Source organism: Oncorhynchus nerka, linkage group LG11 (assembly GCF_034236695.1).
Source record: "Oncorhynchus nerka isolate Pitt River linkage group LG11, Oner_Uvic_2.0, whole genome shotgun sequence".
NCBI classification, from domain to species: Eukaryota; Metazoa; Chordata; class Actinopteri; order Salmoniformes; family Salmonidae; genus Oncorhynchus; species Oncorhynchus nerka.
This window is the reverse complement of record NC_088406.1, coordinates 7191567-7209278: the sequence shown is the minus strand read 5'-3', so window position 1 is coordinate 7209278 and position 17712 is coordinate 7191567. Positions and strand designations below refer to the sequence as shown.

General features: G+C 41.7%; 1 protein-coding gene across 1 annotated transcript in view; it reads left to right on the top strand.

Annotated features, from left to right (window-relative positions):
• LOC115120576 (1,4-alpha-glucan-branching enzyme-like) overlaps window positions 1-17712 on the top strand; it is a 234388-nt gene that overhangs the window by 125527 nt on the left and 91149 nt on the right. The window contains exon 7 of the mRNA XM_065024960.1: window positions 15808-16017. Coding sequence (XP_064881032.1) covers window positions 15808-16017 — 210 coding nt within the window. The remainder of the gene's footprint in view (window positions 1-15807; window positions 16018-17712) is intronic.

Genomic DNA, 17712 nt, shown 5'->3' with positions numbered 1-17712 from the left:
CCAACTTCGCTTTATACAGAAATAACAAAACATGCCTGAAAAAGCTGCTGAGTTGTTCAATGTACACGTGGGGTCCAAGTAACCTACACATAATACATTTAACTTGTTTAGAAAAGTCGGTTAGTAACTCACCAGTACTTGTATCTGTATTAGTTTGTTTGTTTTTAGTTTGTTTGTTGGTCTTGGCTAGCTTATTATATTGGTTGGTAGCAAGCTAACACTCACCCCTGTGGCTAACGTTAGCCCAACAATTAGAATTAGGGGACTATGATAGTATTTAGTAGGGGACTGATACTATATTAGTATTTAGTAGGGGACTGATACTATATTAGTATTTAGTAGGGGACTGATACTATGATAGTGTGTAGTAGGGGACTGATACTATGATAGTATTTAGTAGGGGACTATTACTATGATAGTATTTAGTAGGGGACTGATACTATGATAGTATTTAGTAGGGGACTGATACTATGATAGTGTGTAGTAGGGGACTGATACTATGATAGTATTTAGTAGGGGACTATTACTGATGATAGTATTTAGTAGGGGACTGATACTATGATAGTATTTATGATAGGGGACTGATACTATGTTGTAGTATTTAGTAGGGGACTGATACTATGATAGTATTTAGTAGGGGACTGATACTATGTTATTTAGTAGGGGACTGATACTATAGTATTTAGGGGGACTGATACTATGATAGTAGTAGGGGACTGATACTATGATAGTGTGTAGTTGATACTATGATAGTATTTAGTAGATACTATGATAGTATTTAGTAGGGGACTGATACTATGATAGTATTTAGTAGGGGACTGATACTATGATAGTATTTAGTAGGGGACTGATACTATGATAGTATTTAGTAGGGGACTGATACTATTTAGTAGGGGACTGATACTATGATAGTATTTAGTAGGGACTGATACTATTATAGTATTTAGTAGGGGACTGATACTATTATAGTATTTAGTAGGGGACTGATACTATGATAGTATTTATAGTAGGTAGGGGACTGATACTATGATAGTGTTAGTAGTATTTAGTAGGGGACTGATACTATGATAGTGTGTAGTAGAGGACTGATACTATGATAGTATTTAGGGGGACTGATACTATGTGTAGTATTTAGTAGGGACTGATACTATGATAGTAGTATTTAGTAGGGGACTGATACTATGATAGTGTTGTATACTATGTATTTTAGTAGGGGACTGATACTATGATAGTATGTAGTAGGGGACTGATACTATGATAGTGTTTAGTAGGGGACTGATACTATGATAGTATTTAGTAGGGGACTGATACTATGATAGTATTTAGTAGGGGACTGATACTATGATAGTATTTAGTAGGGGACTGATACTATGATAGTGTGTAGGGGACTGATACTATGATAGTAGGGGACTGATACTATGATAGTATTTAGTAGGGGACTGATACTATGATAGTATTTAGTAGTAGGGGACTGATACTATGATAGTATTTAGTAGGGGACTGATACTATTATAGTATACTGATACTATGATAGTATTTAGTAGGGACTGATACTATATAGTAGTAGTATTTAGTTTAGGGGACTGATACTATTATAGTATGTAGTAGGGGACTAGTAGTATTTAGTAGGGGACTGATACTATGTAGGGACTGATACTATGATAGTATTTAGTAGGGGACTGATACTATGATAGTATTTAGTAGGGGACTGATACTATGATAGTATTTAGTAGGGGACTGATACTATGATAGTATGTAGTAGGGGACTAGGGGACTGATACTATGATAGTATTTAGTAGGGGACTGATACTATGATAGTATATTTAGTAGGGGACTATGATACTATGATAGTATTTAGTAGGGGACTGTAGTATGATTAGTATTTAGTAGGGGACTGATACTATGATAGTATTTAGTAGGGGGACTGGATAGTATTTAGTAGGGGACTGATACTGATGATAGTGATACTATGATAGTTTAGTAGGGGACTGATACTATGATAGTATTAGTAGGGGACTGATAGTATTTAGTAGGGGACTGATGATAGTGTAGGGGACTGATACTATGTAGTTTAGTAGGGGACTGATACTGATGATAGTGATAGTATAGTAGGGGACTGATACTATGATAGTATTTAGTAGGGGACTGATACTATGATAGTATGTAGTAGTGAGATAGTATTTAGTAGGGGACTGATACTATGATAGTGTTGTAGTATTTAGTAGGGGACTGATACTATGATAGTATGTAGTAGGGGACTGATACTATGTTAGTATTTAGTAGGGGACTGATACTATGATAGTATTTAGTAGGGGACTGATACTATGATAGTAGGGGACTGATACTATGATAGTGTGTAGTAGGGGACTGATACTATGATAGTATTAGTAGGGGACTGATACTATGATAGTATTTAGTAGGGGACTGATACTATGATAGTATTTAGTAGGGGACTGATACTATGATAGTATACTATGATAGTATTTAGTAGGGGACTGATACTATGATAGTATGTAGTAGGGGACTGATACTATGATAGTATTTAGTAGGGGACTGATACTATGATAGTATTTAGTAGGGACTGATACTATTATAGTATGTAGGGGACTGATACTATGATAGTATTTAGTAGGGGACTGATACTATTATAGTATTTAGTAGGGGACTGTAGGGGGGACTGATACTATGATAGTGTGTAGTAGGGACTGATACTATGATAGTATAGTACTATGATAGTTTTAGTAGGGGACTGATACTATGATAGTATTTAGTAGGGGACTGATACTATGATAGTGTGTAGTAGAGGACTGATACTATGATAGTATTTAGTAGGGGACTGATACTATTATAGTGTTGTAGTATTTAGTAGGGGACTGATACTATGATAGGTTGTACTGATACTATGATAGAGTTGTAGTATTTAGTAGGGGACTGATACTATGATAGTGTGTAGTAGGGGACTGATACTATGATAGTGTTTAGTAGGGGACTGATACTATGATAGTATGTAGTAGGGGACTGATACTATGATAGTATTTAGTAGGGGACTGATACTATGATAGTATTTAGTAGGGGACTGATACTATGATAGTGTGTAGTAGGGGACTGATACTATGATAGTGTTGTAGTATTTAGTAGGGGACTGATACTATGATAGTGTTGTAGTATTTAGTAGGGGACTGATACTATGATAGTGTTGTAGTATGTAGTAGGGGACTGATACTATGATAGTATTTAGTAGGGGACTGATACTATTATAGTATTTAGTAGGGGACTGATACTATGATAGTATTTAGTAGGGGACTGATACTATTATAGTATGTAGTAGGGACTGATACTATGATAGTATTTAGTAGGGACTGATACTATGATAGTGTGTAGTAGGGGACTGATATTTAGTGACTATACTATGTAGTATGTAGTAGGGGACTGATACTATGATAGTATTTAGTAGGGGACTGATACTATGATAGTATTAGTAGGGGACTGATACTATGATAGTATTTAGTAGGGGACTGATACTATGATATTTAGTAGGGGACTGATACTATGATAGTAGTTTTAGTAGGGGACTGATACTATGATAGTGTTGTAGTATTTAGTAGGGGACTGATACTATGATAGTGTTGTAGTATTTAGTAGGGGACTGATACTATGATAGTATGTAGTAGGGGACTGATACTATGATAGTATTTAGTAGGGGACTGATACTATGATAGTATGTAGTAGGGGACTGATACTATGATAGTATTTAGTAGGGGACTGATACTATGATAGTATGTAGTAGGGGACTGATACTATGATAGTATTTAGTAGGGGACTGATACTATGATAGTGTTGTAGTATGTAGTAGGGGACTGATACTATGATAGTGTTGTAGTATTTAGTAGGGGACTGATACTATGATAGTGTTGTAGTATTTAGTAGGGGACTGATACTATGATAGTGTTGTAGTATTTAGTAGGGGACTGATACTATGATAGTGTTGTAGTATTTAGTAGGGGACTGATACTATTATAGTGTGTAGTAGGGGACTGATACTATGATAGTATGTAGTAGGGGAATGATACTATGATAGTATTTAGTAGGGGACTGATACTATGATAGTATTTAGTAGGGGACTGATACTATGATAGTGTGTAGTAGAGGGACTGATACTATGATAGTATTTAGTAGGGGACTGATACTATTATAGTGTTGTAGTATTTAGTAGGGGACTGATACTATGATAGTGTTGTAGTATTTAGTAGGGGACTGATACTATGATAGTGTTGTAGTATTTAGTAGGGGACTGATACTATGATAGTGTGTAGTAGGGGACTGATACTATGATAGTGTTTAGTAGGGGACTGATACTATGATAGTATGTAGTAGGGGACTGATACTATGATAGTATTTAGTAGGGGACTGATACTATGATAGTATTTAGTAGGGGACTGATACTATGATAGTGTGTAGTAGGGGACTGATACTATGATAGTAGTATTTAGGGGGACTGATACTATGATAGTGTTGTAGTATTTAGTAGGGGACTGATACTATGATAGTGTTGTAGTATGTAGTAGGGGACTGATACTATGATAGTATTTAGTAGGGGACTGATACTATTATAGTATTTAGTAGGGGACTGATACTATGATAGTATTTAGTAGGGGACTGATACTATTATAGTATGTAGTAGGGGACTGATACTATGATAGTATTTAGTAGGGGACTGATACTATGATAGTGTGTAGTAGGGGACTGATACTATGTTAGTATTTAGTAGGGGACTGATACTATGATAGTATGTAGTAGGGGACTGATACTATGATAGTATTTAGTAGGGGACTGATACTATGATAGTATTTAGTAGGGGACTGATACTATGATAGTATTTAGTAGGGGACTGATACTATGATAGTGTTGTAGTATTTAGTAGGGGACTGATACTATGATAGTGTTGTAGTATTTAGTAGGGGACTGATACTATGATAGTATGTAGTAGGGGACTGATACTATGATAGTATTTAGTAGGGGACTGATACTATGATAGTATGTAGTAGGGGACTGATACTATGATAGTATTTAGTAGGGGACTGATACTATGATAGTATGTAGTAGGGGACTGATACTATGATAGTATTTAGTAGGGGACTGATACTATGATAGTGTTGTAGTATTTAGTAGGGGACTGATACTATGATAGTGTTGTAGTATTTAGTAGGGGACTGATACTATGATAGTGTTGTAGTATTTAGTAGGGGACTGATACTATGATAGTGTTGTAGTATTTAGTAGGGGACTGATACTATGATAGTGTTGTAGTATTTAGTAGGGGACTGATACTATTATAGTGTGTAGTAGGGGACTGATACTATGATAGTATGTAGTAGGGGACTGATACTATTATAGTATTGTAGTATTTAGTAGGGGACTGATACTATGACAGTATTTAGTAGGGGACTGATACTATGATAGTGTTGTAGTATTTAGTAGGGGACTGATACTATGATAGTATGTTGTAGGGGACTGATACTATGATAGTATGTAGTAGGGGACTGATACTATTATAGTGTTGTAGTATTTAGTAGGGGACTGATACTATGATAGTATGTAGTAGGGGACTGATACTATTATAGTGTGTAGTAGGGACTGATACTATGATTGTGTGTAGTAGGGGACTGATACTATGTAGTATTTTAGTAGGGGACTGATACTATGATAGTGTGTAGTAGGGGACTGATACTATGATAGTATGTAGTAGGGGACTGATACTATGTAGTAGTTTAGTAGGGGACTGATACTATGATAGTATGTATAGTAGGGACTGATACTATAGGTAGTGTTAGTAGGGGACTGATACTATGATAGTATTTAGTAGGGGACTGATACTATGATAGTATGTAGTAGGGGACTGATACTATGATAGTATGTAGTAGGGGACTGATACTATGATAGTATTTAGTAGGGGACTGATACTATGATAGTGTGTAGTAGGGGACTGATACTATGATAGTATTTAGTAGGGGACTGATACTATGATAGTATTTAGTAGGGGACTGATACTATGATAGTGTTGTAGTCTTTAGTAGGGGACTGATACTATGATAGTGTGTAGTAGGGGACTGATACTATGATAGTATTTAGTAGGGGACTGATACTATGATAGTATTTAGTAGGGGACTGATACTATGATAGTGTTTTAGTAGGGGACTGATACTATGATAGTATTTAGTAGGGGACTGATACTATGATAGTATTTAGTAGGGGACTGATACTATGATAGTATTTAGTAGGGGACTGATACTATGATAGTGTGTAGTAGGGGACTGATACTATGATAGTATTTAGTAGGGGACTGATACTATGATAGTATTTAGTAGGGGACTGATACTATGATAGTGTTTAGTAGGGGACTGATACTATGATAGTATTTAGTAGGGGACTGATACTATGATAGTATTTAGTAGGGGACTGATACTATGATAGTGTTTTAGTAGGGGACTGATACTATGATAGTATTTAGTAGGGGACTGATACTAGATAGTATTTAGTAGGACTGATACTATGATAGTATTTAGTAGGGGACTGATACTGATGATAGTATTTAGTAGGGGACTATACTATGATAGTATTTAGTAGGGGACTAGGGGGGACTGATACTATGATAGTATTTAGTAGGGGACTGATACTATGATAGTGTTTAGTAGGGGACTGATACTATGATAGTGTTGTAGTATTTAGTAGGGGACTGATACTATGATAGTATTTAGTAGTAGGGACTGATACTATGATAGTATTTAGTAGGGGACTGATACTATGATAGTGTTGTAGTAGGGGACTGATACTATGATAGTATTTAGTAGGGGACTGATACTATTATAGTGTTGTAGTATTTAGTAGGGGACTGATACTATGATAGTATTTAGTAGGGGACTGATACTATACTATGATAGTATTTAGTAGGGGACTGATACTATGATAGTATTTAGTAGTAGGGGACTGATACTATGATAGTATTTAGTAGGGGACTGATACTATGATACTAGTGTTGTAGTATTTAGTAGGGGACTGATACTATGATAGTATTGTAGTAGGGACTGATACTATGATAGTATTTAGTAGGGACTGATACTAGTATGATAGTATTTAGTAGGGGACTGATACTATGATAGTATTTAGTAGTAGGACTGATACTATGATAGTATTGTAGTATTTATAGTAGGGGACTGATACTATGATAGTAGTAGGGACTGATACTATGATAGTAGTATTAGTAGGGGACTGATACTATGATAGTATTTAGTAGGGTAGGACTGATACTATTATAGATAGTGTATAGTCACTGATACTATTATAGTGTTTATTTAGTAGGGGACTGATACTATGATAGTATGTAGTAGGGGACTGATACTATGATAGTATTTAGTAGGGGACTGATACTATGATAGTCATAGTAGGGGACTGATACTATGGTCTTTAGTAGTCAGTTGATAGTAGTAGGACTGATACTATGATAGTCATTTAGTAGGGGACTGATACTATGATAGTATCTAGTAGGGGACTGATACTATGATAGTCTGATACTATGATAGTATTTAGGTAGGGACTGATACTAGTAGTATTTAGTAGGGGACTGATACTATGATAGTATTTAGTAGGGGACTGATACTATGATAGTGTGGTAGGGGACTGATACTATGATAGTATTTAGTAGTGATACTGTAGTATTTAGTAGGGGACTGATAGTATGTAGGGGACTGATAGTATTTAGTAGGGGACTGTACTATGGTACTAGTTACTATGATAGTATTTAGTAGTGATACTAGATAGTATTTAGTAGGGGACTGATACTATGATAGTGTTGTAGTATTTAGTAGATGACTGATACTATGATAGTATGTAGTAGGGGACTGATACTATGTTAGTATTTAGTAGGGGACTATTACTATGATAGTATGTAGTAGGGGACTGATACTATGACAACTGGAACGACAGATGGGGCGTCAGAGGGACACATTACACGGGCAGTATGTGTGTGTGTGTGTGTCTCTAGTCATAGTCTCTGCAGTCTGTGTTGTCTCTGCAGTCATAGTCTCTTTGGTCTCTATAGTCAGTCTGTGGTTTCTAGTCAGTCTGTGGTCTCTGTAGTCACAGTCTGTGGTCTCTGCAGTCATAGTCTCTTTGGTCTCTGTAGTCAGTCTGTAGTCTCTGTGGTCACAGTCATAGTCTCTTTGGTCTCTGTAGTCAGTCTGTAGTCTCTGTGGTCACAGTCATAGTCTCTTTGGTCTCTGTAGTCAGTCTGTGGTCTCTATAGTCAGTCTGTGGTCTCTATAGTCAGTCTGTGGTCTCTAGTCAGTCTGTGGTTTCTAGTCAGTCTGTGGTCTCTAGTCAGTCTGTGGTCTCTAGTCAGTCTGTGGTCTCTAGTCAGTCTGTGGTCTCTAGTCAGTATGTGGTCTCTGTAGTCACAGTCTGTGGTCTCTGCAGTCATAGTCTCTTTGGTCTCTGCAGTCATAGTCTCTGGTCTCTGTAGTCAGTATGTGGTCTCTGTAGTCAGTATGTGGTCTCTGTAGTCAGTCTGTAGTCTCTGTAGTCAGTCTGTAGTCTCTGTAGTCAGTCTGTGGTCTCTGTAGTCAGTCTGTGGTCTCTGTGGTCACAGTCATAGTCTCTGTAGTCTGTGTGGTCTCTGCAGTCATAGTCTCTTTGGTCTCTGTAGTCAGTTTGTGGTCTCTGTAGTCAGTTTGTGGTCTCTATAGTCAGTTTGTGGTCTCTGTAGTCAGTTTGTGGTCTCTGTAGTCAGTTTGTGGTCTCTATAGTCAGTTTGTGGTCTCTGTGGTCAGTCTGGTCTCTGTGGTCAGTCTGGTCTCTGTAGTCAATATATGGTCTCTGTAGTCAGTCAGTGGTCTCTATAGTCACAGTCTGGTCTCTGTAGTCAGTATATGGTCTCTGTAGTCAGTCTTTGGTCTCTGTAGTCACAGTCTGTGGTCTCTGTAGTCAGTCTGTGGTCTCTGTAGTCAGTCTGTGGTCTCTGTAGTCTGTGTGGTCTCTGTAGTCTCTGTATTCAGCCTGTGGTCTCTGTAGTCAGTATGTTGTCTCTGTAGTCAGTATGTGGTCTCCCTAGTCAGTATGTGGTCTCCCTAGTCAGTATGTGGTCTCCGTAGTCTGTGTGGTCTCTGTAGTCTCTGTAGTCAGTATGTGGTCTCTGTAGTCAGTCTGTAGTCTCTGTAGTCAGTCTGTAGTCTCTGCAGTCATAGTCTCTTTGGTCTTTGTTGTTGTCGTTTCTGTAGTCTCTGCAGTCAGTATGTGGTCTCTGTAGTCAGTATGTAGTCTCTGTAGTCAGTCTGTAGTCTCTGCAGTCAGTATGCGGTCTCTGTAGTCAGTATGTAGTCTCTGTAGTCAGCCTGTGGTCTCTGTAGTCTGTGTGGTCTCTGTAGTCTCTGTATTCAGCCTGTGGTCTCTGTAGTCAGTATGTTGTCTCTGTAGTCAGTATGTGGTCTCCCTAGTCAGTATGTGGTCTCCCTAGTCAGCCTGTGGTCTCTGTAGTCTGTGTGGTCTCTGTAGTCAGTATGTGGTCTCTGTAGTCTCTGTAGTCAGTCTGTAGTCTCTGCAGTCAGTATGTGGTCTCTGTAGTCAGTATGTAGTCTCTGTAGTCAGTATGTAGTCTCTGTAGTCAGTATGTGGTCTCCCTAGTCAGTATGTGGTCTCCGTAGTCTGTGTGGTCTCTGTAGTCTCTGTAGTCAGTCTGTGGTCTCTGTAGTCAGTCTGTGGTCTCTGTAGTCAGTATGTGGTCTCCGTAGTCAGTATGTGGTCTCCCTAGTCTGTGTGGTCTCTGTAGTCTCTGTAGTCAGTCTGTGGTCTCTGTAGTCAGTCTGTGGTCTCTGTAGTCAGTCTGCGGTCTCTGTAGTCAGTCTGCGGTCTCTGTAGTCAGTATGTGGTCTCTGTAGTCAGTCTGTGGTCTCTGTAGTGAGTCTGTAGTCTCTGTAGTGAGTCTGTAGTCTCCCTAGTCAGTATGTGGTCTCTGTAGTCTGTGTGGTCTCTGTAGTCTCTGTAGTCTGTCTGTGGTCTCTGTGGTCTCTGTAGTCTCTGTAGTCAGTCTGTGGTCTCTGTAGTCAGTCTGTAGTCTCTGTAGTCAGTATGTGGTCTCTGTAGTCAGTATGTGGTCTCTGTAGTCTCTGTAGTCAGTATGTAATCTCTGTAGCCAGTCTGTAGTCTCTGTAGCCAGTCTGTAGTCTCTGTAGTCAGTATGTGGTCTCTGTAGTCAGTCTGTGGTCTCTGTAGTGAGTCTGTAGTCTCTGTAGTGAGTCTGTAGTCTCTGTAGTCAGTCTGTAGTCTCTGTAGTCAGTCTGTAGTCTCTGCAGTCATAGTCACTTTGGTCTTTGTTGTTGTCGTTTCTGTAGTCTCTGCAGTCAGTATGTGGTCTCTGTAGTCAGTATGTAGTCTCTGTAGTCAGTCTGTAGTCTCTGCAGTCAGTATGCGGTCTCTGTAGTCAGTATGTAGTCTCTGTAGTCAGTCTGTAGTCTCTGTGGTCTCTGTAGTCTGTGTGGTCTCTGTAGTCTCTGTATTCAGCCTGTGGTCTCTGTAGTCAGTATGTTGTCTCTGTAGTCAGTATGTGGTCTCCCTAGTCAGTATGTGGTCTCCCTAGTCAGTATGTGGTCTCCCTAGTCAGCCTGTGGTCTCTGTAGTCAGTATGTGGTCTCTGTAGTCTCTGTAGTCAGTCTGTAGTCTCTGCAGTCAGTATGTGGTCTCTGTAGTCAGTATGTAGTCTCTGTAGTCAGTCTGTAGTCTCTGTAGTCAGTATGTGGTCTCCCTAGTCAGTATGTGGTCTCCGTAGTCTGTGTGGTCTCTGTAGTCTCTGTAGTCAGTCTGTGGTCTCTGTAGTCAGTCTGTGGTCTCTGTAGTCAGTCTGTGGTCTCTGTAGTCATCTGTAGTCTCTGTAGTGAGTCTGTAGTCTCCCTAGTCAGTATGTGGTCTGTGTGGTCTCTGTAGTCTCTGTAGTCAGTATGTGGTCTCTGTAGTCAGTCTGTAGTCTCTGTAGTCAGTCTGTAGTCTCTGCAGTCATAGTCACTTTGGTCTTTGTTGTTGTCGTTTCTGTAGTCTCTGCAGTCAGTATGTGGTCTCTGTAGTCAGTATGTAGTCTCTGTAGTCAGTCTGTAGTCTCTGCAGTCAGTATGCGGTCTCTGTAGTCAGTATGTAGTCTCTGTAGTCAGTCTGTAGTCTCTGTGGTCTCTGTAGTCTGTGTGGTCTCTGTAGTCTCTGTATTCAGCCTGTGGTCTCTGTAGTCAGTATGTTGTCTCTGTAGTCAGTATGTGGTCTCCCTAGTCAGCCTGTGGTCTCTGTAGTCTGTGTGGTCTCTGTAGTCAGTATGTGGTCTCTGTAGTCTCTGTAGTCAGTCTGTAGTCTCTGCAGTCAGTATGTGGTCTCTGTAGTCAGTATGTAGTCTCTGTAGTCAGTATGTAGTCTCTGTAGTCAGTATGTAGTCTCTGTAGTCAGTATGTGGTCTCCCTAGTCAGTATGTGGTCTCCGTAGTCTGTGTGGTCTCTGTAGTCTCTGTAGTCAGTCTGTGGTCTCTGTAGTCAGTCTGTAGTCTCTGTAGTCAGTATGTGGTCTCCCTAGTCAGTATGTGGTCTCCGTAGTCTGTGTGGTCTCTGTAGTCTCTGTAGTCAGTCTGTGGTCTCTGTAGTCAGTCTGTGGTCTCTGTAGTCAGTCTGTGGTCTCTGTAGTCAGTCTGTGGTCTCTGTAGTCAGTCTGTAGTCTCTGTAGTGAGTCTGTAGTCTCCCTAGTCAGTATGTGGTCTGTGTGGTCTCTGTAGTCTCTGTAGTCAGTCTGTGGTCTCTGTAGTCTCTGTAGTCAGTATGTGGTCTCTGTAGTCAGTCTGTAGTCTCTGTAGTCAGTATGTGGTCTCTGTAGTCAGTATGTGGTCTCTGTAGTCAGCATGTAGTCTCTGTAGTCAGTATGTAGTCTCTGTAGCCAGTCTGTAGTCTCTGTAGCCAGTCTGTAGTCTCTGTAGCCAGTCTGTAGTCTCTGTAGTCAGTATGTGGTCTCTGTAGTCAGTCTGTGGTCTCTGTAGTGAGTCTGAAGTCTCTGTAGTGAGTCTTTAGTCTCTGTAGTCAGTATGTGGTCTCTGTAGTCAGTCTGTAGTCTCTGTAGTCAGTCTGTAGTCTCTGCAGTCATAGTCTCTTTGGTCTTTGTTGTTGTCGTTTCTGTAGTCTCTGCAGTCAGTATGCGGTCTCTGTAGTCAGTATGCAGTCTCTGTAGTCAGTCTGTAGTCTCTGTGGTCAGCCTGTAGTCTCTGTATTCAGCCTGTGGTCTCTGTAGTCAGTATGTTGTCTCTGTAGTCAGTATGTGGTCTCCCTAGTCAGTATGTGGTCTCCCTAGTCAGTATGTGGTCTCCCTAGTCAGCCTGTGGTCTCTGTAGTCTGTGTGGTCTCTGTAGTCTCTGTAGTCAGTCTGTAGTCTCTGTAGTCAGTCTGTAGTCTCTGCAGTCAGTATGTGGTCTCTGTAGTCAGTATGTAGTCTCTGTAGTCAGTCTGTGGTCTCTGTAGTCAGTCTGTGGTCTCTGTAGTCAGTCTGTGGTCTCTGTAGTGAGTCTGTAGTCTCTGTAGTGAGTGTAGTCTCCCTAGTCAGTATGTGGTCTATGTAGTCTGTGTGGTCTCTGTAGTCTGTGTGGTCTCTGTAGTCAGTCTGTGGTCTCTGTAGTCAGTCTGTAGTCTCTGTAGTCAGTATGTGGTCTCTGTAGTCAGTATGTGGTCTCTGGAGTCAGTATGTGGTCTCTGTAGTCAGTATGTGGTCTCTGTAGTCAGTATGTGGTCTCTGTAGTCAGTCTGTGGTCTCTGTAGTCAGTCTGTAGTCTCTGTAGTCAGTCTGTAGTCTCTGTAGTAAGTATGTGGTCTCTGTAGTCTGTGTGGTCTCTGTAGTCAGTATGTGGTCTCTGTAGTCAGTCTGTAGTCTCTGTAGTCTGTGTGGTCAGTATGTGGTCTCTGTAGTCTCTGTGGTCTCTGTAGTCTCTGTAGTCAGTATGTGGTCTCTGTAGTCTCTGTAGTCTCTGTAGTCAGTATATGGTCTCTGTAGTCAGTATGTGGTCTCTGTAGTCTCTAGTCTCTGTAGTCAGTATATGGTCTCTGTAGTCAGTATGTGGTCTGTGTGGTCTCTGTAGTCTGTGTGGTCTCTGTAGTCTCTGTGGTCAGTCTGTAGTCTCTGTAGTCAGTCTGTGCTCTCTGTAGTCTGTGTGGTCTCTGTAGTCTCTGTAGTCAGTATATGGTCTCTGTAGTCAGTATGTGGTCTCTGTAGTCAGTATGTGGTCTCTGTAGTCTGTTTGGTCTCTGTAGTCTGTGTGGTCTCTGTAGTCTGTGTGGTCTCTGTAGTCTGTGTCGTCTCTGTAGTCTCTGTGGTCAGTCTGTGGTCTCTGTAGTCAGTCTGTGGTCTCTGTAGTCAGTTTGTGGTCTCTGTAGTCAGTCTGTGGTCTCTGTAGTCTGTGTGGTCTCTGTGGTCTCTGTAGTCTGTGTGGTCTCTGTAGTCAGTCTGTGGTCTCTGTAGTCAGTCTGTAGTCTCTGTAGTCATAGTCTCTTTGGTCTTTGTTGTTGTAGTTTCTGTAGTCTCTGTTGTCTCTCTAGTCTGTGTGTCACATTCTGACCTTAGTTCCTTTGTTTTGTCTTTGTGTTTTTTGTATGGTCAGGGCGTGAGTTCGGGTGGGCAGTCTGTTCTTTTTTTCTATGATTTGGGATTTCTGTGTTTGGCCTGGTGTGGTTCTCAATCAGAGGCAGCTGTCAATCGTTGTCCCTGATTGAGAACCACACTTAGGCAGCCTGGTTGTCCCTGATTGAGAACCACACTTAGGCAGCCTGGTTGTCTCTGATTGAGAACCCTACTTAGGCAGCCTGGTTGTCCCTGATTGAGAACCCTACTTAGGCAGCCTGGTTGTCCCTGATTGAGAACCCTACTTAGGCAGCCTGGTTGTCCTTGATGGAGAACCACACTTAGGTAGCCTGGTTGTCCCTGATTGAGAACCACACTTAGGCAGCCTGGTTGTCCCTGATTGAGAACCACACTTAGGCAGCCTGGTTGTCTCTGATTGAGAACCCTACTTAGGCAGCCTGGTTGTCCCTGATTGAGAACCACACTTAGGCAGCCTGGTTGTCCCTGATGGAGAACCACACTTAGGCAGCCTGGTTGTCCCTGATGGAGAACCACACTTAGGCAGCCTGGTTGTCCCTGATTGAGAACCACACTTAGGCAGCCTGGTTGTCCCTGATTGAGAACCACACTTAGGCAGCCTGGTTTCACCCTTTGAGTTGTGGGTTGATTATTGTCTGTTCTGTGTGTTTTTGTATTCACCATTCAGACCTGTTTCGGTTTCGTTCTCGTTATTTTGTTTTGTGTTCACGATAATAAATGATCAATATGGACTCTTGCTGCGCGTTGGTCCTCCTCTTCTTCCACCAACAACGGCCGTTACACTGTGTTCATTTATGATCAATGAGATGTGTTCATTTGTGTATTCAAAATGTGTTCCTGTTGTGTAGTGAGCCAGAATCATCTTTTTAGAGAAATATGAGCACATCATTCTGTGGTGCCTGTCATCATTTCACCTGCATTTCCTTGTGAGATTTAGATGTCTTTGGATACTGCTAATAGTAGCTACTCGGCACAAAATGATTAAGTACGATATTGACATGTACTGTATGTGTGTGTATGCATGCGCCTGCGTGTATGTGTCTTTCTGTGCGTCTGTCTCTCTGCGTGACTCTATGGGCCTATCTCTCTGTCTCTCTCTCTCTGTCTCTCTCTCTCTCTTTCTTTGTCTCTCTTTCTCTGTCTCTCTCTTTCTCTGTCTCTCTCTTTCTCTGTCTCTCTCTCTCTTTCTCTGTCTCTCTCTCTCTCTCTCTCCTTTCTCTGTTTCTCTCTCTTTCTCTGTTTCCTGTTTCTCTCTTTCTCTGTCTCTCTCTCTCTCTCTCTGTCTCTCTCTCTCTCCCTCTGTCTCTCTGTCTCTCTGTCTCTGTGTCTCTCTTTCTCTCTGTCTCTGTGTCTCTCTTTCGCTCTCTCTCTCTGTCTCTCTCTCTGTCTCTGTCTCTCTCTCTCTCTCTCTCTCTCTCTCTCTCTCTCTCTCTGTCTCTCTCTCTCTGTCTGTCTGTGTCTGTCTCTCTCTGTCTGTCTGTCTGTCTGTCTGTCTGTCTGTCTGTCTGTCTGTCTGTCTGTCTGTCTGTCTGTCTGTCTGTCTGTCTGTCTGTCTGTCTGTCTGTCTGTCTGTCTGTCTGTCTGTCTGTCTGTCTCTCTCTCTGTTTCTCTTTCGCTCTCTCTCTCTCTGTTTCTCTTTCGCTCTCTCTCTCTGTGTCTCTCTCTCTGTGTGTCTCTCTCTCTGTGTCTGTGTGAATTTGCCAAATTGATTTCTCAACATGTTTATTTCTTCAGCAGCTGTTAACTTGTATTTTATTTAAGATACAGAGGACGTTGACTTCATTTATTAACTGGTGAATAAGACATCGTCCCAAATGGAACCATAATCTCTTAAAGGTGGACTACTGTTGACCCGGGTCTCTAGCTACAAAGTCATTAAATCACACTGTTTAGCCTAACGCTGTACCCTTAATCATTAAGATCCAAAAGCTTCTCTCTCTCTCTCTCTCTCTCTCTCTCTCTCTCTCTCTCTCTCTCTCTCTCTCTCTCATATATATATTCATATATATATATATTCATATATATCGTTACTGGACACCAGAGGCATTGAAGCAACTTTGTCTCTCTCTCTCTCTCCCCCTCTCTCCAGTCGTTACGGGACACCAGAGGAGTTGAAGCAACTTTGTCTCTCTCTCTCTCTCCCCCTCTCTCCAGTCGTTACGGGACACCAGAGGAGTTGAAGCAGCTGATTGACACCGCCCACTCCCTGGACATCGTCGTCCTATTGGACGTGGTCCATAGCCACGCCTCCCAGAACACGGAGGATGGGCTGAACTCTTTTGATGGCTCCGACTCCTGCTTCTTCCACTCCCCTCCTCGCGGGGAGCATGCTCTCTGGGGCAGCCGCCTCTTCAACTACTCCAGGTAGGCATATATCGAACTGTCCGTCAGTCAATCAATCAATTGAATTACCCGAGGTACTAAAGTGTATAACTACACCAAGTACTATTCACCTACACAGTTACTATTCAAGCACTGTTCAGCTACCTCAGGTACTATACTGTCCTGACCATTAACAAACTCTATCCCAGATGTAGCCTGTCGCAGATGTAGCCTGTCGCAGATGTAGCCTGTCGCAGATGTAGCCTGTCGCAGATGTAGCCTGTCGCAGATGTAGCCTGTCGCAGATGTAGCCTGTCGCAGATGTAGCCTGTCGCAGATGTAGCCTGTCGCAGATGTAGCCTGTCGCAGATGTAGCCTGTCGCAGATGTAGCCTGTCGCAGATGTAGCCTGTCGCTGATGTAGCCTGTCGCTGATGTAGCCTGTCGCTGATGTAGCCTGTCGCTGATGTAGCCTGTCGCTGATGTAGCCTGTCGCAGATGTAGCCTGTCGCAGATGTAGCCTGTCGCTGATGTAGCCTGTCGCTGATGTAGCCTGTCGCTGATGTAGCCTGTCGCTGATGTAGCCTGTCCTGTCGCTGATGTAGCCTGTCGCAGATGTAGCCTGTCGCTGATGTAGCCTGTCGCTGATGTAGCCTGTCGCTGATGTAGCCTGTCGCTGATGTAGCCTGTCGCTGATGTAGCCTGTCGCTGATGTAGCCTGTCGCTGATGTAGCCTGTCGCAGATGTAGCCTGTCGCAGATGTAGCCTGTCGCAGATGTAGCCTGTCGCAGATGTAGCCTGTCGCAGATGTAGCCTGTCGCAGATGTAGCCTGTCGCAGATGTAGCCTGTCGCTGATGTAGCCTGTCGCAGATGTAGCCTGTCGCAGATGTAGCCTGTCGCAGATGTAGCCTGTCGCTGATGTAGCCTGTCGCAGATGTAGCCTGTCGCTGATGTAGCTTTTGTGTATTTACTCATCTGCTGGAGTATGTAGAATGTTTATTTTCAAGGGAAAATTCCTTACTGGATATGTCCTTGTACAGTATGTTAGATGTTGAATTCAAGTAATTAATGATATATTCATTCCAAACATAGTATGAAAACATGGTTATATAACGCGCTGGATATTTTTTTTTTATAATAAGAAACAATACTGTATGTGGTGTTTAAAAACATGAACAATTAAAAGCTTTTAGTTAAAATAAGACATTATACAATGGCTGGCTAATGTCCTGTACGTTAATCTACATAACGTGTATGTCACTGCAGAAATGAGACCAAGACCTGCTGCAATGCATCCAAAATGGCACCCTATTCCCTAAACATTGCATTACTTTAACCAGAGCCCTGGTAGAAAGTAGTGAACTATGTAGGGAATTGGGTGCCGTGTAGGACGGAGCCCTTGTATGTATTCTATGATCCTTTCCTCACAGTAGGATGAATCACCCACTAGAGCTAGATGTTTTTAAATAATGTTGACTGGAGAAAATCAAACGCTATCAGATTATAAGAAGGGAACTTTTTAGCTAATTGGAGTAACCTTAATGTCAAGCCTGTCTACTAGACTCCTACACACAGTGGGTTGAATAGGCTCGGTCTATTAAATGAGTGCGGTTCTTATTATATATACGGTGCATCCTAAATGGCACACTTTTCCCTCATAGGCCCTGGTCAAAACTAGTGCACTATAAAGGGAATAGGGTGCCATTTGGGACACAGCATGTATTTCTCTGACTGTAC